General features: G+C 42.3%; 1 protein-coding gene across 1 annotated transcript in view; it reads right to left on the reverse strand.

Moving 5' to 3' along the window:
* Positions 1-3,644: 3,644 nt before the first annotated feature.
* LOC130018788 (uncharacterized) overlaps positions 3,645-22,054 on the reverse strand; it is a 29,543-nt gene continuing 11,133 nt past the window's right edge. Inside the window, 9 exon segments of the mRNA XM_056109489.1 lie at positions 3,645-3,782; positions 3,785-3,914; positions 3,962-4,138; positions 4,990-5,171; positions 6,638-6,767; positions 7,206-7,214; positions 10,620-10,632; positions 12,925-12,939; positions 13,119-13,305. Of these exon segments, the coding sequence (XP_055965464.1) occupies positions 3,645-3,782; positions 3,785-3,914; positions 3,962-4,138; positions 4,990-5,171; positions 6,638-6,767; positions 7,206-7,214; positions 10,620-10,632; positions 12,925-12,939; positions 13,119-13,305 (981 nt within the window).

The raw sequence follows: 22,054 nt of genomic DNA on the forward strand, positions 1-22,054 counted from the left end.
ACACAGGAGAGAAACCCTATGTACATATACAATGTAGGAAAACATTCACAGTGAAATCCTCTCTCATTCAACATGAGAACTCAAACAAGAGAGAAACCTAATTCATGTACTGAATGCTCAAGATCTTTCTCTTGTAAGTCATGTCTGATTAAACATAAGAATTCACATGCGATAAACCCTACCAATGCAGTGAATGCAGGAAGAAATCTTTCTCCATTAAGTCATTACTGACTGAACATAACAGGATTCACACGAGAGAAACCCTGTAAATGTAGGGAAACATTCTCATTGAAATCAAACCTCACTAACCATGAGAGGAGACCCTACGCAAGTAGGAAAACTTTCCTTTTAAATCATACCTCGCATTGGGTTGGAGCAATAGCACAACAGATAAGGCATTCCCAGCATTCCATATGGTCTCCTGAGCACCGCCAGGCGTAATTCCTGAGTGCAGAGCCAGGAGTAACCCCTGTGCATCGCCAGGTGTGACTCAAGTAGCAAAAAAAAAACATCATACCTCACTGAATAGGAGTGAAATTCATGGAGAGAAAACCTGTGAATGGAAAGTAAACAGGAAAACGTTCTCATTATAATCATATCTCATTAAACAATATAGAATTCATACACGTGAAAAACACTGTTTATTGCAAAGAATGTAAGAAAACCTTTTTGATAGAATTGTACCTCACTCAACATAATTCGTGCAGGAGAGAAACGATATGAATGTAAAGTGTGGATGAAAACTTTTTACAACAAATAAGTTCACCCGATACACAAAATACCTTACAAAGGAGACAGACCCTTAGAGCATGAAATGTAGGCAAAGATTTTCCATTGAAATGAAACCTCACTGAACTTGAGAAGATTCACAAAGGAGAGAAACCCTGTGAATGCAAGAAAACTTTCTACACGGTGGGAAAGCCAGCCCACACTGCCTTCTCTCTGGGTGGAACCCGTTGTTTCAGGATTGACCTGTACTGAGAAATTAACTTGCTGAAAATTCAAGTATGCAATTTTTTGTGACTGATAACTTGACTTGGAATGGGCTACCTCCCCTTACCTCCCTGTACTTCTGGAAGCTCTGCAGTCATACCCACGAATCACCCACCATACCGCGAAGGCTCTTCTATCACTCTTGCTTCAATGACTCAAAATCTTGAAAGAGAACAAACAGCTGCCAAAACTCCTTCTATCACCCATGCATGGCTGAGACCTCAGGGGCCAGCCCAGGGCCCGCCCAAACAGAGCCCCGGCTGCTGGTCACTCCCCAACTGCAAAATCGCAGTCATGCATCTGGTCAGTCTCCACTATCTCAGAACAGGACTCACCCAGAAATTAACCTGCTGAAAGTTCAGGTCTGCAGGTCTTTGTGACTAAAATCTACAGGCTTTCTCAGTGTTGGGACAGGCTACTTTGTAAATAAGTGTTTAAATAAACTTACAAACTTAAAGGAATGATGGAACTTTCAGATACATGGAATCCTGAATTCAGAGCACAGATATCAACCCTCAGAGTCAGAGTCTGTGAGTCTATGACAAAATGGTTAATTCTCAAGGATTTACAGAGTATTTAATTAAGGTGTGTGCCTTGCATGCAGGCGACCATGATTTGGTCCCCAGCAATGCATATTTTCTCCGAAACCTGTCAGGAGTGATTCCTGTGTACAAAGCCAGAAGTAAGCCCTGAGCAGAGCAAGATATGGCCTAAAATACAAGAAAAGGAAAGACTGTGACACAACAAAACTACTCCTGAAAAAAAAAACGCTTCTGGGCATTTATCTGACATGAAAAATACCCATCTAGAGACATTTATAACCCGATTTGATCATAGCAGATTCGTGATAGGTGAAACATAGGAATTCACCTAAATGCCCATCCACATATGACTGGCTAAATAAGCAAGGGCATACTGACTCTAGAATACTATTCTGCCATTTTTAAAGATGAAATGTTATTCTGGACAAACTGAAATAGACCATGAGCTAAGTCTGGAAGTGAAAGACAATCATCACTATTTACTCATTTGGAGCATGCATTACTAAAGAAAGTACACCCGAAAGAACTAACAAAATGGGCTTGCTCTTTAAGTCCATGTACTCACTTAAACATGCATATCACTTGCCTCTATGTTCTTTATTTACCTTTTTCTACTCTGGAGTATCCAGTGCTCTCTCCCGAACACACATTTCTTCCTTTCTCTACCGTCACAGCTTTTCAAGTTTTCAAACTAATTTGCTTAAGGGCTTGGACAATAGTACAGTGAGGAGAGCATGTGCCTACACAGAGCCAACCCGCATTCTATCCCCAGCATCCCATGTGGTCCCCCAAGTACAGCTACGAGTAATTACTGAGTGTAGAGCTAGCAGCAACCCCTGAGTTTCTACCGGGTCTGACCCCACCTCCACCCCCAAAAAAACAATTATATTAACTCTCCTGCTTCACTAAAATATTAAAAGTGAAAGAAAATAACAAACTTGCTAGACCGAAGGAATACAATGGTGACTCTCAGAGAGATGGAGTTGGTAGAGCAAGGAACCAGCATGGTCTTTTTGGTGGTGGGATAGCAACCAAAGCTTGGTGGTGGATGTTGTGACAATTATACATATATAAAGGTCTGAAGTTAACAGCAGAACCTTCACAATACTTCAAAACAATTTTAAGGCAATTTTGAAAAAGTACATTTCTGTATGAGGTGAATTTTGTTGTGTCAATTTCTCGATAAAAATAAATGCCAAGGAACATATGTGGAAAAGTATCAACCAAAAAAATGGTTCAGGAAAAGACACATCTCAAAATAAACAGAACAGACTAACAGCTTCATTACTGTATCTATGTCACGCTACTTAAACCGAATTAAGTCACACATCTCTATCGGTTTTATCTGCCAAATGGAAAGTCATCCAACACAGATGAAAATTCAAGAACTAATGTTTTCCTATTTCTTAAATATTTCTCATCGTTCTTGGGGGGGTTAGGTTCTTGGATCTATATATGAACCAATTTACCACATGTAATCTGATTGGTATCAAATATATTCCCAAGGATAATAAACTGCGCTTAAAAATTAAGAACATGAGGCAATGGAGAGATGAAAAAGCAGGTCAGGCGTGTGAACTGCACATAGCTAACCTGTGTTCAATCTCCTTGGCATCCAATATCGTCTTCCAAGCACTGCCGATAGTAATAACTGAGTGCAGAGCCAGGAGGAATCCAGAAGAATCGCCAGGTGTTACCTGACCACCCGCGCCCAAAAGAAGTAAGGGCATCAGACTTTAGAGAGTATATATCCCTCAAGGATTAATGTACACGGGAATAAAATCATTGACCTCCAAAAGATTTTACATATCAAAAGTGAGATATAATTGGTTTTGATTTTTAAAAAATGCTTCTTATAATAGTTCAAATCTGGGGCCAGACAGACACTTCGGTGGACAGGGTGATTCTTTTCCAGGCAGCTGTCCTATGTTCTGTCCCCAGAACCTCATATAGTCCTGAGCCCTGCCAGGATTGACCCGTACGCACAGAGCTAGGAGTAAGTCATGAGTACATCCTGGTGGGACCCAACATACACACAGAAACATACACACACACAAGAACACACCATTTCATGTGCAATTCTACCAAGCAACTCAATCGGCTGCAGTCTTAGTGATGCCTGTAATCTCTGGAATTGGGAGATCCCCAGTTCCGAGAGTGCCAGGATTTGATACCTGTGGGATATATCATTGCTCCTACTCCTACTCTTAGGACCATGCCATTTAGAATGCTCCTTGTGCCTGCCAGCCAATCTGGGTATCTGACCTTTGATCTCTGTCCCTATCCCTGTTCTTTTCTTCCCTTTCCTCTCTCCTACTTAAGGACCTGTGTTCCTGTTTGGGCTTCTTCTTCTTTGGCTCCCTGTCTCTGCTCCGGCCTCTGTTCAGGAGTGGTAGGCTGTCCTGACCTCAAGGGAGGTGTGGTACTGCTTCAGCCCCTCCCTGAATTCTGACTTCTGAACCTTTTTTGAGTTCTTGTTGTTGAACTTTTTACAGTCGGGGGAATTGTTTTCCTTTAGCATCTTGCTTCTGGGTGATGAAGAGGAGACTGGTGCATCGTGCTGTACCTCCCGCTTTTCTTCATTTACTTTTTTTCCTTTTTGTCTGGAGATAAAAAAAAATGGACGAAAGCAACAAATAGGAAATGAAAAAATATACAACTCTCCCACAAAAGTTCCTATTTTCTAAATACACGAGATCAAATGCAGAACCAGGAGTAAGCCAAAGCACCATCAGGTGTGACTCCCACCCCCCAAAACTAACTTGAAGTTGGGGTGGTGATGCTTGGAGGACCATACAGTATGCAAGAGTTCAAACCCGGGTTGGCTGTGTATAAATCAAACACGCTACTCACTCGCTGCACTATTATCATCCAGTTAAATTATTTGAATTTTAATAGTATATTAATATTCATGGCAAGATTGCAAAAAAAGCAAAGTTTATAAGATGAAGAGTCAAAGTATCGTAATTGTCATCCTCTAATATAAAAATCATGAGCTTTGAAAATGTCTTAGAAGATTTTCTAGAAAGTGTGTATGCCCATCAGATATTCCTTAAATTTACTTTTCTCTAGGGAAGTCGGATGAAATAAAAATAGTATTGGGGTGAAGCAATAACGAAGCAGGTAGGGCATTTGCCTTGCACACTCCCGGGTCGGGTTCGATACCCAGCATCCCATATGGTCCCGAGTACCACCATGTGTAATTCCTGAGTGCAGAGCGAGGAGTAACCCCTGTGTATCGCCAGGTAGGAGAAAAAAGAAAAATAATCAGTATCTATATTTGTATCTTGACATAAACTTAAGTTTACTAAGTCACTATTTCTTAAGAGTTTTGGTTATATGAACATTTTCTTTCTATTAGAAAATAAACTTACCTTTCTACCGTTAAATAAACAGCTTTATCCATCAAAAAAGTTAAGACCACCTGGAATCAGTTTTGGTCATAACACTTTACCTTTTTTGCGTTTTTTTTTTTGTGGGCCTGTCATCCTCAGAGTCCTCATCTGAAAATTTTGGAGGCTTGTGTGCCCCACAACCCTTCTCCTGAAGCAATCTGGTCACATCATCCAATTCATCTGAGTCCTTAGGAGCCCTATAGTTAGACACATGATCCATTCGAATAGTCCGTCCTTTGATCTCAGACAGAAAGACAACACATCAGCAAAGATAGCCCTTCTACGAAACGAAGTGACCCACACAAACTTCGTGCTCATTCTATATCTGGGGAAATCTCCAAAACTGTTTGCCCAACAGGTGTGTTTGAGCACATTTCCCAGCCAGCAATTTTCTCTGCTCTCAGGGCAACCACAGGACTGAGGGCTACTACGCCCCTGAGGCAAGTGCACTAGCATCTTCGGTCAGTTTACCCCTGTGTGCCATACAAATAGTTTTGTGCTCTATTGATGGCATGATATAAAAACTCTGGGAATTTTTGTAACTAGCTCACACTGATACTTTTGCTGTGAAACACAAACTCTGGGCAAACAACAGAATATTAAAAACTCACATCAAACAAAACCATTTCTTTTTGAAGCACATACTTAAAAATTCTTTTTTGATGGTGGGGGATGTTGAACCACTACTGAATGTGCTCAGATCATATGGGCTGTCCAGGTCATAACCCTGGTCAGCCTGGTAAGGTCTGAGCCCTACCCACAGTAGGATCACTTCACTCTCTGATACATACTCAATTCTATATTCATTAGGCACTCAACATTCCCAAAGTCTAGCTTTTATTGTTCCAATACAAGGTCTGATTTTAGTTTTACTTTCAGTCTAATCCACCTTTTATCATCTATCACATTTCCCATTGAAAAACATTTTTGAGGACCTGGAGAGATAGCACAGAGGATAGGGCATTTTCCTTGCACACGGCGAATCACGGTTCAATTCCCAGCATCCCATATGGTCCCCCCAGCAAGGCAAGTAGTAATTCCTGAGTGCAGAAGCAGGAGTCATTGTGCATCCCCAGGTGTCACCCAAAACACAAATTAAATAAATAAATAAATAAAGACATTTTTGAGGGTCCAGAGTGACAGCACAGAGGGTAAGGCATTTGCCTTGCACGTGGCCGACACAGGTTCGATCCACAGCATCCCATATGGTTCCCCCAGCAAGGCCAGGAGTATTCCCTGAGTGTAGAGCCAGGAGTAACCCTGAGCATCGCTGTGTATGACCCAAAGAGGGAAAACATGTTTTGAAAACCATCCCTTCTTTGACTGACTTTGAATATAGGATCCATAAAATGAAAACCTATAACCCCATTCCATGCTGTCCTCGTAACTACTTATTACTGGTGCAATCAGTGACAAATTCTCTAAGAGTCACTCTCCTGGGCTGGAGAAATACAGTGGTGAGGAGGGAAAGGTAAGAAACAAAGGCCTCCCTGGGTGGGTGGGGGAATAGCTAATACTGAGGAAGAAAGAAATGCTGACTGGGGCACAGGCCCATGTAATTGCTTCCTAGAACAATTTCCCCACACCCCTGAAACTCTTATAGTCTCATCCTGGTGGCCCCTGGGCCTCTCTGAATCAGGGGAAAAATAAAACCAAACCATTCCATCAGAAACATTCCGCCAAATCCTGCTTCATACTTTTACTTACCTTGATGCCATTAAAATTGTCAACAGCCAGAATTGTGCTCCGGTGGTCTTCATAGCAAAGGAAACAGAATCCCTTGGATTTCCCAGTCTTCTTATTGTGTACCAGACTTATGTTAACAATCTCACCATATCTATTTAACAAAAAAGACACTATTTGAAGTAAAATGTTCAGAATGGATGGCAAACAAAACTTAAATATTGACTATAAAGACAAAGCTAGAACCAGATGACAAATGAAGGTTAACTATAAAAACTTATAGGGAGGGAGCTAAAGCACGACAGTGGGTAGAGCTCTTGCTTTGCATGCAGTCAACCAGGTTCAATCCCTAGTACCCCATATCATTCCTTGAGCCCCACCAGGAGTGATCCCTGAGCACCACTGGTGTAGCATTCCTAAATAAGACAAAAAAGTTAATAAGAAATGTCCCATTGAAACAGTGAGTGAAGAGAAGAAAAGTGCCTGCCATAGATGAAGGCTGGGGAGTGGGGGCTGAAGGGTGATGGGAGGGGAAACTGGGGACACCGGTGCTGGGAAATATACACTGGTAGAGAGATGGGTGTTGGAACACCGACTGAAACTTAATCTCAAACAGCTTTTTAAGGGTCTATCTGACAGTGATTCAATTAAAAAGGTAAAAGGTTTAAATATACAGATAGTAATTAAGATTCAAAATTCATGCCTCCCACCTAAATTAACATACTCAATCACTCCCAGGAGAGATCCCAGAGCACAAAGCCAGGAGTAATCCCTGAGCAGATCTCGGTGTCACTGGGACAACGGTACAGCTAGTAAGGTACTTTCCTTGCACAAGGCCGGCCCAGGGTCAATCCCCGGCATCTCATACATTCTTCAAGCACCACAAAGTATGATTCCTGAGCCCAAAGCCATGAGTATTGCCAGGTGAGGCACAAAAACAAAAACCTAATATTTTTAATAGAGTCAGAAAAAGAAAACAGCAAGCAGAAAACTCAGTGGTGAGTTCAGTATATGCTTTGCAGGTGGGACACCTAGGCTCAATTCCTGGTACCAAATGCTTCCCCAGGTACCACCAGAAGTACTCCCCCTGCACCAAGCTGGAAAAAGTTCCCAAGCATCAGTGGATAGGGCCAAATACAAAAAAAAATGATGAATACATTATAAACATAATCATAGACACATATTTCTGCCAAAACCTAGAATCTTTAATAAAAAGTACAAAAAACAGCTCAAGTGTTGCCAAGAACATTTACCTACTTAATTGATGAAGCTATAGCACAGCGGGTAGAGCATCTGCCTTGCATATAGCCGACCCGGGTTTGATTCCTCGATCTCTCTTGGAGAGCCTGGCAAGCTACCAAGAGTATCCCGTCCGCAAACCAGATCCTGGCAAGCTCCTCGTGGCGTATTTGTTATGGCAAAAACAGTCACAATAAGTCCCACAATGGAGACGTTACTGGTGCCCGCTGTAGCAAAGCAATGAACAACGGGAGGACGGTGTTACAGTGTACTGTTATCTGCCAATGCAATTAGGAGAAAACATATAAATCAGAAATAAAAGGTGAAACCGTATCCGTTTGAAGACTATATGTGATTGTACTATAGAAAACCCAAAATACTCCTAATTAAGAGTCCAAAATTTACTTAAAATCACAATGCCTAATTAAATTTTTTTAAACTAGGATATAGTTACAAATAAACCACTTTCTTTTTTTATAATTTTTTTATTAGTGAAACACCATGAGGTATAGTTATAGACTTATAAATTTTTGTGCTTGGATAAACCACTTTCTTGAATTCAAACAGTGATTGGTTAGAAATATATAATGGAGAAGGAACCACATTTATAATTAGCAATAAAAATAAAATTTAAAAAAATCTTCAGGGGCCAGAACAATAGTACAGTGGGGAAGGTACTTGCCTTACAAGTGTCAGACACAAATTCGATCCACGATATCCCAAATGGTCCCCTAAGCACCGCCAGGAAAAATTTCTGAGGGCAGAGCCAGGAGTAACACCTGAGCACTGCCGTGTATGGACCAAAAACAAAAATAAATAAATACATAAACTTGAGGGATTGGAGAAAGAGTACAGTGGGTAGGGCACATGCCTTACACATATCCCACCTGGGTTCTATCCTCTCTATGAGGTCCCCCAAGCACTATCAGGTCTAATTCCTGAATGCAGAGTCAGGAATAAACCCGGAGCACGCAGAATATGGCCAAAACAAAAAAATGTAAATAAATAAATAATGAAAATGGACTTGAACAGGGCTGGAGATACAGTACAGGGTCAAAGCGCTTGCCTTAAATGTGACAGACTTGGCCTAATCCTTGGTATGACATATGGGCTCTGGGCCCTGACACTAGGGGACACTGATAACAGAGCCAGGAATAAGCCATGAGCAACATCAGGTATCACACCAAAAGAAAAATAAAATATAAATGGTACTTTCAGTAATACTTTTTATAACTCCTCAAAGAAACATAGATTTAAGTAAATAACAACAAAGTAAATATAAAAATATAAAAATATCCCTTGTTGGGCTTAATGGCTCTAAGGTGAGATACAAAAATCTTCACACATATACAAATAAGAAAACATTTTTGGATCATTTTAATGCATTATTCATAACAAGCAATACAAAATGTATTATCCAGTACTTGGTTTGAGGGCAGGCTTAAGTTGTGGTCAGACAATCCGAAATAATGGGGGTGAGAAGGTGTAATGGTGGTGGAATTGGTGATGGAATACTGAATGTAATAAATTCTTCTGAACAATTCTATAAAAATAAAATTGGCAGAAAAATATCCTTTGTTTTTGGTTAGGATATGCAAACATAATCAAAACACTAAAAATCCTTCTCAAAATTAATATATAAACTTCATTCCAGTTTTAAAATGCACACCTTTTTTCCCTGAAGTAGAGTAAGTTGTTTCCAACATTCTTGTGGGAAAATTAACATAAGAATAACTAGGAATGGGGCTGGAGTGATGGCACAGCAGATAGGGCATTAGCCTTGCATGTGGCCAACCTGGGTTCAATTCCCAGCATTTCACATGGTCCCCTGAGCACCACCAGGTGTAACTCCTGAATGCAAATCCAGGAGAAACCCCTGTGCATTGCCGGGTGTGACCCAAAAAGGAAGAAAAAAGAAATACCCAGTGGTGCTCGGGTGTTACTCCTAGCTCTATGCTCAGGGGTCATTCTAGACACTCTAGGGGACCATCTGTGATGCTGGGGATTAGCACAGAGGTAGGGTGGGATAGGGGGGTGGGGGTGGTAGGGATACTGGGACTGTTGGTGGTGGATAATGTGAACTGGTGGAGGGATGGGTATTCAATCATTGTATAACTGAAACCCTAACACAAAAATTTGTAAGTCTACAACTGTACCTCATGGTGTTTCACTAATAAAAATTTAAGAAAAAAAAAAAACAGAATCAACCACATGCAAGACAAGCACTTAACCCTGAAATTTCTGGCAAGATAAAAAAGAATAAGAGATTTTTATAATTTACATGACAGATCAAGGACTACAAAGCAATTTTTCTGCTACACTAAAGAGATTATCAGCAAGCTGGGGAGACGACTCAAAGGGCTGTTACCACTGCACTGCATTCTAGAAACCCAGGGTTGATCACCAGCAACATATGGTCCCTTGAGCACCAGTGAGAATGACCCCGAGCAATGGACTGGGAGTAGCCCCTAAGCACCACTGGGTAAGGCCCAGAAACAACAAAGGGCTTTTTGAGACAGAAGGTGAAACTGAATAAAACAGAAAGGTTCGATAATACTTCTGTATGACAGTTGATTTCCTGATGGCATTGTTCTTTTGAAAAAACAAATTGAAGAATTTTGGTACTAGGCTGGAGGGCAGCACAAGGCACTTGCCTCGTGACTAGGGTTCACATAGCATCCCATGTGCTACCCCAAGCACCGCCACGAGTAATTCCTGAGTGCACAGCCAGGAGTAATCCCTGAGCATCGCCAGGTATGGTCCAAACACACAAATCATGTCTTGCAATGGACTCTAAGATAATTTAGTAAAATCAGAAAATGTGAAACAGGTAAAAATAGTAATAACAATTAGATACTATAGTAATAGACAGGGACTTGGCTAAGGGGATAGAGTGGCATTCCTTACATTTTATAATTTTTCTGTATTAGTTTTGAAATGAAAGTTTAAAATACATGAACATGAAATATAAGCAGTATTTCAAGATAAAAATCAAAGAAACAGTAGAGGAACTGGTTTTAAAAGGCCTCTCTAGACCTCAAACTAAAAACTTCTCAACATGAAAGAATAATGGCACAGTACTAGCACACATCAAATTGGAGAGTAAGACTGAGCACCACTGTGCCCAAAATACAAAAAAAAATTGTTCAAGTTATCTGCTCATTATCCACCATAGCTACCTTCAAAATCAAATGTCTGCAAGGGGGCCTTACAAACAGAACCCAGGGACAATTCCGTGGATATTGGGTCAGACAACTCAGTGGAAGGGCTCAAGGATGTGGTGCTGCACTGACACTACAGATTGGGGAACCTCCAGTGCCACCTGGCAGTGCTCTGGGCCCACCAAGGATATACCTCTTGAAGCATTGAGCAGTGCTTTTAGTGCTGTGGGACATCAGACCTAGTTTAATAATCTAAGGTCCTAACCCGCTATCTCCTTGCCCCGCAAAATCAGTTTGAATATATAAATATTAACCCTACCTCACACAGATTAAGGATTATAAAGAAAACTTTTAAGCATTTCACAAATGTAAATCCTCATTCAAACATGTCCTACCTCTATAAATGCGTTTATTAGTATAACTTATGAGATTTTTCAAAGCAGCTAGGAATGTGTCCCAGACAAAGCAATGAGAGGATGGGGAAAGTGAAAAGGGGCAGGGGGAAGAAGATAGGAGTGAGGGGTATGGGAGGAGAAAGGAAAGAGCAAGAAGTGGCGGAAGAGATAAGGGGAAAGGGGGAAGTGGAAAGGGAAGAGGAAGGTAAGGAAAAAGAAAAGAGGGAGGGCATGGGGAAGTGAAAGCGGCAGAGGTGGGAGGGGTGGTGGAAGGCAAAAAAGAGGAAGATGGAAGGGTAAAGGGAGAGGGAATAAGTCAGAAGTGAAGAGAGGCATGGGGGAAGGCTAGAGAGAGAGTAAATCAGTGAAGGGAAGGGGAAGAGGAGGGGAGAGAAGGGGAAGAGGAGAGGGAAAGAGGATGATAGGGAGAAGGGAAAACGAAGAAGGAACAAGGGAGAGGATTATAAGAGGATGAGAAGGGTAAGGGGAGGACAGGAACTGGAGCATAGCACAGCAGGTAGGGTGTTTGCCTTGCACATGGCCAACCCGGGTTCAAATCTCAGCATTCTATATAGTCCCAGGAGTAATTCCCGAGTGCATAAGCCAGGAGTAACCCTGTGCAAGGCCGGGTGTGACCCAAAAAGAAGCACTGAAGTGTACTGTCCCACCGTTGTTCATAGATATATGCTCTAGTGTGCCCAGTAACGTCTCCATCGTGAGACTTGTTGTTACTGTGTTTGGCATATTGAAAATGTCAAGGGGAGCATGCCAGGCTTTGCCGAGCCAGCCAGATACTCTGGGTAGCTTGCTGGGCTCTCTGACAGGGGCGGAGGAATCGAACTCGAGTCGGCCATATTGGGCACTTGCAAGGCAAACACCCTACCCGCTGTGCTATCGAAATTAAAAATTAAAAATAAATAAAACTGTACAACATTAAAAAAATAGAGGAGGAAAGGGAATGGGGAGAGCAGGGGGCGTGGGAAGAAGAGGGGGAGAGCATGGGGGAGGGGGAAGGAGAGGACAAGGGGAGGGGGAGAGGAAAATAAGGAGATAAGGAGAGGCGTAGAGGAGGACAGGGGAAAGGAAAATGGACATGAAGGGTCGGGGAGAAGAGGGGAGAGGGGGTGACAAAGGAAATGGAGAGGGGGAAGAGAAAGAGGTAATTGTGGGGGGGAGGAAATGAGGGAAAAATAAAAACCTGGAAAAAGAACAGAAATAAGGGTGCTGGAGAAATAGTACCGTGGGTACGGCGCTTGCCCTGCCCGTGGCCAATGTCGGGGGTCCCATCTCTGGCATACCATATATTCCCCAGACACTGCCAGTTGTGATCCTGGTGCATTGAGCCAGGAGAAACCCAGGAGAACTGCCGGGTGTGGCCCCCAAGAAAAGAAGCAGAAATACATGCCGGCAGGGCTGGAGCGCTCGTGTAGTACGTAGGGCAGTCGTCTTGCATGAGGCTGACCCAGGTTCGATCCCTGGCACCATCCCTGGACCATCCCATAGGTTCTGTGAGCACCGCCAGAAGTAACCGCTGAATGCAGAGCCCCGAGTGACGTCTGACCATCGCTGGGTGTCACCTGAACTGTGGGGGGGGGGGGGGGGGGCGGGGGCGGCGCGAGAGCCAGGGAGAGGAGTGGAATAACGGCAGAAGAGAGGCGGAAGGCTGAAACACTCCCTCGAAAGCCAGGCGGCGGGGAACCCGAGGCGCACGGCGGCACAACTCACCCAGGAAGATCCAGGAGCTGCTGTCCTTGTACTCGGTGTGCCAGGACACCTTCTCCGCCACCCCCAGCTGGTCCCCTCGCTCCTTGAGGTCGTTGATTAACTTCAATTTCGTCAACGGGCTGCAGAAGTTGCCACCGAGTAAAGAAACGGCCCGGCGACCGAGAGCGCCCAACTAGGGGTCCCCTGGAAGAGTGAGTCTCGGCGCCGTCCGGACTTCGCGACCCCCGCCCCCTCGAACGCTTCGCCCCCCACCCCGCCACTTCCCTCAGCTCCTCCCGCCCCGCATCCCAATCCCCCAGCCCCGACCTCCCACACTCCACGGAGGACAACCGGAGCCTTACTTCATCTTCCACAGGTTTCGCTCCAAGATGCGGATGTAACGACCTCTGGGAAAAGCCGTTTAACGGTCGCCCGGCTTCAGCGCGCAATCCCATTGGACTAGAGCTGCCCCGGAAGAGATAATTCAAACCGGAAGAGATTAGGCATGTTGGGACATAAGGCGAGGAACGCATGCGCACTAGAACCGGGCCGTGTCTCACGGCAACTTTGACTTTGCCACACTTTTTTTCCCTCCTAGTCCCTACCTTCTGCCTGTGAACCTGAAGTGCGAAATGCGTCTGTTGCCGTCGACCATATTCTTTACGCCTGGGATGCTGATTACGTGCGCCACTAGTATTTGCTGATTGAAAGCTGGGACAAGATGACTGATTCGGTGCTTTTGATCCCATCCTTTACTTCCAGTACTAAAAACCCTGTTTAGGTGACACTCAGATACATATTGAGATGGACTCGTATCTAAAATATCCCTTGTCAGGGTTGGAGCGATAGCACAGGGGCTAGAGGGTTTGCTTTGCAGGCGACCGCCCGGGGTTCGATTCCCAGCATCACATATGGTCCCCCTGGGTGCTGCCTGGAGTAATTTCTGAGTATATGAGTCTAGAGTGACTCCTGTGCATCGCGGGGTGTGACCCAAAAAGCAAAAAACAGTTAAAAAAACAATAAAAAATAAATAAAACATCCCTTGTCACTTGGACCTTTTATTGATGGCTGCCTTTTATTCTATTCTCTTAAGAAGGCCCTCGAGGCCGTCCCGTTGTTCATCGATTTGCTCGAGTGGGCCCAGTAACATCTCCATTGGAGATTTTGTTGTTACTGTGTTTGGCATATCGAATACATCACGGGTGGCTTGTGAGGCTCTGCCGTATGGGCGAGATACTCTCGGTAGCTTGCCGGGCTCTCCCAGAGGTGCAGAGGAATCGAACTCGGGTCGGCCATGTTGGCCGCTTGTAAGGCAAATGCCCTACCGCTGTGCTATCGCTCCAGCCCAAAAAGTTGTTAAACTATACTCCCTGAAATTCTGTAATCTTGTAAACTAATTCATTGATTTTTTTAAAGAAATGAAAGTCCTCACACAAAAATCCAGTACGGAACATTCAGAAATGTAAAAAAATTGTATACCTGTATAGCAGCTTTTGGAAAAATCAATACTGGGCATTATAGTACAACCAAACTATGAAATGCTACAACCTATGAAAAATAACTATGCAAGCCTGAATGTATGTTTTGCGTCTCTCTTCCTGGAACCAGTTACGTTCCTCTTGCATCAAACCCAGAATAGACCCAGAGTACTGACAAATGTGATCCACCAAATAAAGCCATTTTCTAGGCTGAGGGTGCTAACTCAGTAGTAGAGTGTTTGCCTGATAGTTGTGAGGTCCCAAAGGACAAGAGGGAAAAAATTGCAAATACATTGCTTATAATATGGTCCTTAAAAAAAAAGAAACTTAACAGAGAAAACTAAAAGAAACTCACAGACAATAATAGCACATTTGTGATTGGAAGGTGCCCCGCCTCCACCACTCCACCCCCCTCCAGGGCTGATTAAAAGAAAAAAAGAACAGGAGTTTCAGTAGAAAAGGAAAATTTGAGAAGGAAAATTCTTTGTTGTCCCTCAAATCCATCTCATAGGCAACTGACTAGTGTGACCCTCTATGCAGAATTAAATGCTCAGATTTATAGGAAAATTACTACTCAAGTGATAGCACAGCGGTAGGGCATACGCCTTACAAGCGGCCAACATGGCCGACCCGAGTTCAATTCCTCCGCCCCTCTCGGAGAGCCCGGCAAGCTACCGAGAGTCTTTGATATGCCAAACACAGTAACAACAAAGTCTCCAATGGAGATGTTACCGGGCCCTCTCGAGCAAATCGACGATCAACTGGAGGGCCTTTACCTTTTACCTTTACCATCTCTTTCCATGGTGACTCTTACTCAAGTGAGGAGCATAAATAAAAATTATAATTACATGTATTAATAGTAATTTCTATTAAGCTGATAATATGACAAGTAATAAGAGACTATGGAATAAGAAATTTACACATATTGGCCCTCCAGCAACTGAGGTTCAAAGAAGTTAGTTTGCAAGGTACTCTGACTCAGCCTGTGAGATCAGGTTGATTTCATCAGAATCTGCAAACAGGCATTTGAGCATCAGTTCTCAGTGAATTAGGTACATTTCACTCTAGAAATAACCAGGAACGAGTAGAAGAGAAGGAAGCATATGTGATCTAAATCATATTGAATATTTGAATTCGACTGGAATATATTTATGTCCATAACTCAAATCATAATGTCCTAAAAATGAGGGCCGAGACTTGTGAAGGTCCAGCTCAGAGATGCAGAAATGAAGTCCTTCCGGAAGGTACTTTGAGGGGCTGGAGCGATATAGTGGGCAGGATGCTTGCACAAGGCCGACTGGGTTCGATGCCTGGCATCTCATATGGTCCCCCAAGCACTGCCAGGAGTAATTCCTGAGTGTAGAGCCAGTAGTAACTCCTGAGCATCACTGGGTGTGCCCAAAAAGCAATCAATCAAGCAAGCAAGCAAGTAAGTAAATATATTATCAAAGGCACTTTGATACTGAGGGTCATAAGGAAAACCATACCCTGAAGAGGTTCAGTGCCCTTCCAAGGAGCAAAACAGAGGCTTCCCACCGAACTACAGTTTCTCTTAATTCATTCTATCTTTGCCTCTCACCCACCCCATCCCAGCTATTCATTAACTTTATAAAATTATCTTGGCCATGCAAACTAAACAGTGACAGATTGCGTATGGGTTTTATCTGCTCCTAGGAATCTTAGGTTGCTTAGTTGTAGGGTTAAAGTCACCACTGAAAAATTGTTAACTAGCATCCAGCACTATCTCACTGGTTTCTTTGAGTGACTAAGAAATGAGAATTGGGTTTACAACCAGGGCCATGGTCATAACGTTCAGAGGAAAAACGAAGAAAAAGTTAAGCATAAATTACGTTGAAGAGAAAAAAAAACTGCTATGAACCTGTTTGTGGGTTTAGCAGAAATACATTCTGAAGGCAGGAAAACTGAAAGGCACCTGGATTTGCCTGGGCCATTTCAATGGATGTCTGCAATGGATAGGAAAATATAGATAAGAAAACACCTAGATTTCAGAAAGTCCAAGTAGAAAAAGCATGGCAATTCAGAAGATAGCCTTATCTTAAAAGTCTGAAATGATAATTTGTATATGTCATACCCTGTAACCATCATTGATCTCCCCCAATAATATGGATTTAGTACCTATTCTATACAAAGTTCTCTCCTGTGGGCAATAAGGAAGCTGAATCCAATCCCGACATTTAAGGAAAGGCCAAACTACTTGTTCAGCCAAGTCATCTCTTCACTTCTCACCACCATACCACACCCCCAGACAGCCTTCCCTCTTGCCATCAGTATTTTGACCCTTCTCCTGATAGGCCAGACTCACAAACATGCATTACCTATTCGTCACTCAAAAATATTTAACCAATTATCAGTTTCTATTAATTATGCCATTGCATTATCTGTAAAATGAATTGCATCTGGTTACAGTCCTATTCCAAGTCATTATTGTATGACTCCTAGTTCCTCTGGCACTCGTATCTGCAGCAGGCCCTATACTTCAGCCTTGTCTCCCACTGCCCTCAACATGAAACCTCAATTCTGGCTAAGCTCCACTCCTATCCATTCCCTCTAGGGTCCCTTTCAGTATCCACCTAGACTCCTGTGTTAAGAGAGTCCCATAAATCTATACCATTCTTCTCTCAGGTACTTTAGCCTTCCAAATTTCCATCACGGGAGAATACCCTTTCAGAAAGATTTTCCGTAAACATGAACAAGTTGTGGAACACACCAGGCTGTGTTTAGAGGTTAATCCTGAGTGCACTCAGGGATTACTCCTGGAGGGTTGTGGGAGACTATATACGGTGCCAGGGGTTCAAATGCAGGTCAGACAAGGACGCTTTTTCCAGCCCTGAATATATATTTTCTTTCCTCAACCAATCTTTGTCCCAAGCTGTGCAACTTAACCTGATGTTTACCTCTGCAGAGGTGGAGAGGACTCAGTGTACTGTACCAATAAGTAACAGCAATATCCTCAGCCTTAAGCATCAAGTGAAAATATCATTCTTCTCAGCATGAAACTCTAGCCAGTAAGAAGTGCAGCTAAACTGCAACCTAACCAAAGCAACCAGCATTGCCGAGAAAGCTTTGATTTTAGAGCCCTTTCCTGTATATATGACTACAGAGGAGCAAACTTTTAGGATATCTTCTCTCCGCTCCTGCTCTGGAAAGTTCTTGCCCTCTACTGGGCTTACTACTCATTTTGATGCCAAACAATTTTGGCATCTAAGGTTGGCAATATCGTCTTTCCTGGTTTAGTAGGAGCTCTCAAAGTATTTCAAGCGAATATCTCTAGGGAAGTAAACCCTAACAAGCAGCATTATGAGGAAACATTTTTTATATTTTCCTCTAATTAACCCCTTAGCACATTATTGTTTTCCTATTGCTACTAAAACAAGTTATCATAAATATATTGACTTAGAACAGCACAAATTTATTATTGTACAGGTTCCAAGCTCAGAATTCTGAAATCAGTTTCGCTGGGATAGAGTCAAAATGTGGAAAGACCAATGCCCAATGCAAAGAGCAGCACTACTTAGCAGCTTTAGCAAGACGGAAAAAGGCTTCACTGAAGTCCTGAGAATGGTTGGAGCAATGCTTAAATCTACATCTTGTCCTTTTGTTTCAAGTAATCTTTATACTAATAGAAAAAAGGCTTCACCGTTTGTTTCTATTCCTTATAGTTTTCTGGACAAACAACAGGGGGGAATTGAGGTCATCTACCTTCCTGAATAACAGTGTAAAATGTGTTTTGTTCTATTCTCTCCAAATCATAATAATTTGTAGCAGCTCTTAAAATCCTCTGGCTGGTTCAAAGTTAAAATGAAGAAAAACAGTGTGAGTTAAGATAGGCTTATGAGTTATTGGCAACTGTGTTTCTAGTGGCTGAGCATATCAAACAGAATAGGAACACTGAACGTGAAGGACTAAACCACACCTCTCACAATGGTAAAGCAACGCAAAAGCCCACCAAACATTCATATTGAAGAGTCTAGCCCAGATGACACCAACAGTACTGTAGTGTTAGACAACCTCTCTGACAAGGAATTCAGAAGGGAGCTACTTAGGATGCTTAGGGAATTAAAAGAAACAATGGAAAGCAATGCCAATAGAAGACAAGAGGATCTGAAGGCAGAAATGAGGAAAATGCAATCAGAAATGTCAGACCTGAAAAATCTCGTAGGCGAATTGAAAAGCTCAGTGGAAGGCCTCAGCAGCAGAGTAAGAGCGGCTGAGAACAGAATCAGTGAGCTCGAAGATGAAGTTCAGAGACTCTCCAGAAAAGAGCAGAAAATGGAAAAGAGACTCACAATTCGGGAACAGATGGCAAGAGAAGATCGTGATGAAGCCAAGAGGGGTAACATAAGAATTATTGGAGTCCCAGAGGGACAGGAAGAAAACCTCGATGAAGAAGAAACTGTCAAAGACATCATTGCTACAACATTTCCAGAGCTGAAGAAAACTTGTGACCACATTCAGGAGGCCCGAAGGGTACCAGCTAGAAGAAATCCGAATAAAAATACCCCAAGACACATTCTGATCAAAATGACCAAAACCTTAGACAGAGACAAAATTCTGAAAGCAGCAAGATCGAAGAGAGAGATCTCTTACAAAGGAGCATCCTTAAAATTCACAGCTGATTTTTCTGATGAAACCCTCATGGCCCGAAAACAGTGGTGGGACATAGTAAAAAAACTCAATGAAATAAATGCCTCCCCCAAAATACTTTTCCCAGCAAGACTCTCATTCATAATAGAAGGAACAACACACAGTTTCACAGACAAACAACAGCTCAGGAACTTCATAGACTCAAAACCATGGTTACAAGAACAACTAAATGGGCTACTTTAAGGCAAGAAAGGCCCCTCAAATACACCAAATTTTAACAGAACAATGGGACAAAATCCCATAACAATAATCTCTCTCAATGTCAATGGGCTAAATGCACCAATTAAAAGACATAGAGTGGCAGGATGGATTAGAAAATTGAACCCAACATTCTGCTGCCTGCAAGAAACGCATCTCAATAGTCAAAGCAAACACAGACTCAGAGTCAAAGGCTGGAAAACAATCCTACAGGCAAACAGCTCCCATAAAAAAGCTGGGGTAGCCATCCTTATATCAGACCACATCGATTTCAGAGTGAAGAAGGTCATAAGAGACAGTGAAGGCCATTTCTTATTGATCAGAGGATCTGTACAACAGGAAGAACTTACAATAATAAATGTATATGCACCTAATGAGAGACCAGCAAAGTACTTAAAACAACTACTCATAGATTTGGAAAAAGACATCAATAGCAACACAATACTAGTGGGAGACTTCAACACTGCTTTGTCACCTCTTGATAGATCAACCAGACTCAAGCTTAGCAAGGACATACTTCATTTGAGGGAAACAATGGAAGAAAGGGACTTAGTAGATATATACAGGACACTTCATCCACAAAAAGCTGAATACACATTCTTCTCAAGCGTACATGGAACATTCTCCAAGATAGACCACATGCTGAGCCACAAAACATGCCTCCATAAAATTAAGAAGGTAGAGATTGTATCAACAATCTTCTCAGACCATAATGCGCTGAAATTAGAAGTAAATCACACACAAAAACAGAAAACTAAATCAAACACCTGGAAATTAAACAGTGCACTATTGAACAACGAGTGGATTAGACAGGAAATCAAAGAGGAAATCAAAAGATTCCTAGAAACGAATGAAAATGAGAACACGAGTTACCAAAACTTATGGGACACAGCAAAGGCTGTGTTAAGAGGAAAGTTTATAGCTCTACAAGCATTCCTCAGGAAGGAGGAGCGAGCACACATAAGTAACCTAACCTCACAGCTTAAGAGCTTGGAGAAGGACCAAAAAAAGGAGCACAACCCGAACAGGAGAAAGGAAATAATAAAACTCAGAGCAGAGATTAACGAGATGGAAACCCAAAAAACAATCCGAAAGATCAATGAAACCAAGAGCTGGTTCTTCGAGAAAATTAACAAGATCGATAAGCCTCTAGCAAAACTCACAAAGAAAGGGAGAGAGAAAACCCTAATAAACCGAATCAGAAATGAAAAGGGGGTCATTACAACAGAAACCACAGAAATTCAGAGGATCCTCAGGGAGTACTTTGAGAAGCTTTATGCCACGGAACATCAAAACCTCGAGGAAATGGATAAATTCCTAGACTCCTACAGACTCCCAAGGCTGAACCAAGAAGACCTGGAATACCTGAACAGACCTATCACCATCAAGGAAATTGAAATGGTAATAAAAAGTCTCCCCAAGCACAAAAGTCCTGACCCGGATGGATTCACTAGTGAATTCTTCCAAATCTTTAAAGAGGACTTACTCCCAATGCTCTTTAAGCTTTTCCACGAAATTGAAATATCAAAAACACTTCCGAACAGTTTCTACGAAGCAAATATCACACTGATACCAAAAGCAGACAGAGATACCACAAAGAAAGAGAATTACAGGCCGATATCCCTGATGAACACAGATGCAAAGATCCTCAACAAACTACTAGCAAATAGAATCCAACTACTCATTAAAAAGATCATACACCATGACCAAGTAGGATTCATCCCAGGGATGCAAGGATGGTTTAACATTCGGAAATCAATCAACATAATCCACCATATCAACAAAAGAAAAGATAAAAAGCATATGATCATATCAATAGATGCAGAGAAAGCATTTGATAAGATCCAGCACCCCTTTATGATGAAAACCCTAGCCAAAATGGGTATAGAGGGGACCTTCCTCAACATAATTAAAGCCATCTACCACAAGCCTACAGCAAGCATCATCCTCAATGGGGAAAAACTGAGAGCCTTCCCTCTAAGATCAGGGACGAGACAGGGATGCCCACTCTCTCCACTGCTGTTCAATATAGTACTGGAAGTACTTGCAATAGCGATTAGGCAGGAAAAAGATATTAAGGGCATTCAGGTAGGAAAGGAAGAAATCAAGCTCTCACTATTCGCAGATGATATGATACTCTACTTAGAGAACCCAATAACTTCCACCAAAAAACTCCTAGAAACAATAGACTCGTATAGTAAAGTTGCAGGTTATAAAATCAATACCCAAAAGTCCATGGCTTTCCTATACGCAAACAGTGAGAGGGAAGAAAGCAACATGAAAAAAACAATCCCATTCACAATTGTGCCCCAGAAAATCAAGTACCTAGGAATCAGCTTAACTAAGGAAGTAAAGGACCTGTACAAAGAAAACTACAAAACGCTACTTCAGGAAATAAAAGAGGACATGAGGAAATGGAAAGATATCCCCTGCTCATGGGTCGGGAGACTTAACATTGTCAAAATGGCAATACTACCGAAAGCATTGTATAAATTCAATGCAATCCCTATAAGGATACCCATGACATTCTTCAAAGAAATGGAGCAAACACTCTTGAAATTTATATGGAACAATAAGCCCCCACGAATAGCTAAAGCAATT

Source organism: Sorex fumeus, unplaced genomic scaffold, assembly GCF_029834395.1.
Source record: "Sorex fumeus unplaced genomic scaffold, SorFum_2.1 ptg000268l, whole genome shotgun sequence".
NCBI lineage: Eukaryota > Metazoa > Chordata > Mammalia > Eulipotyphla > Soricidae > Sorex > Sorex fumeus.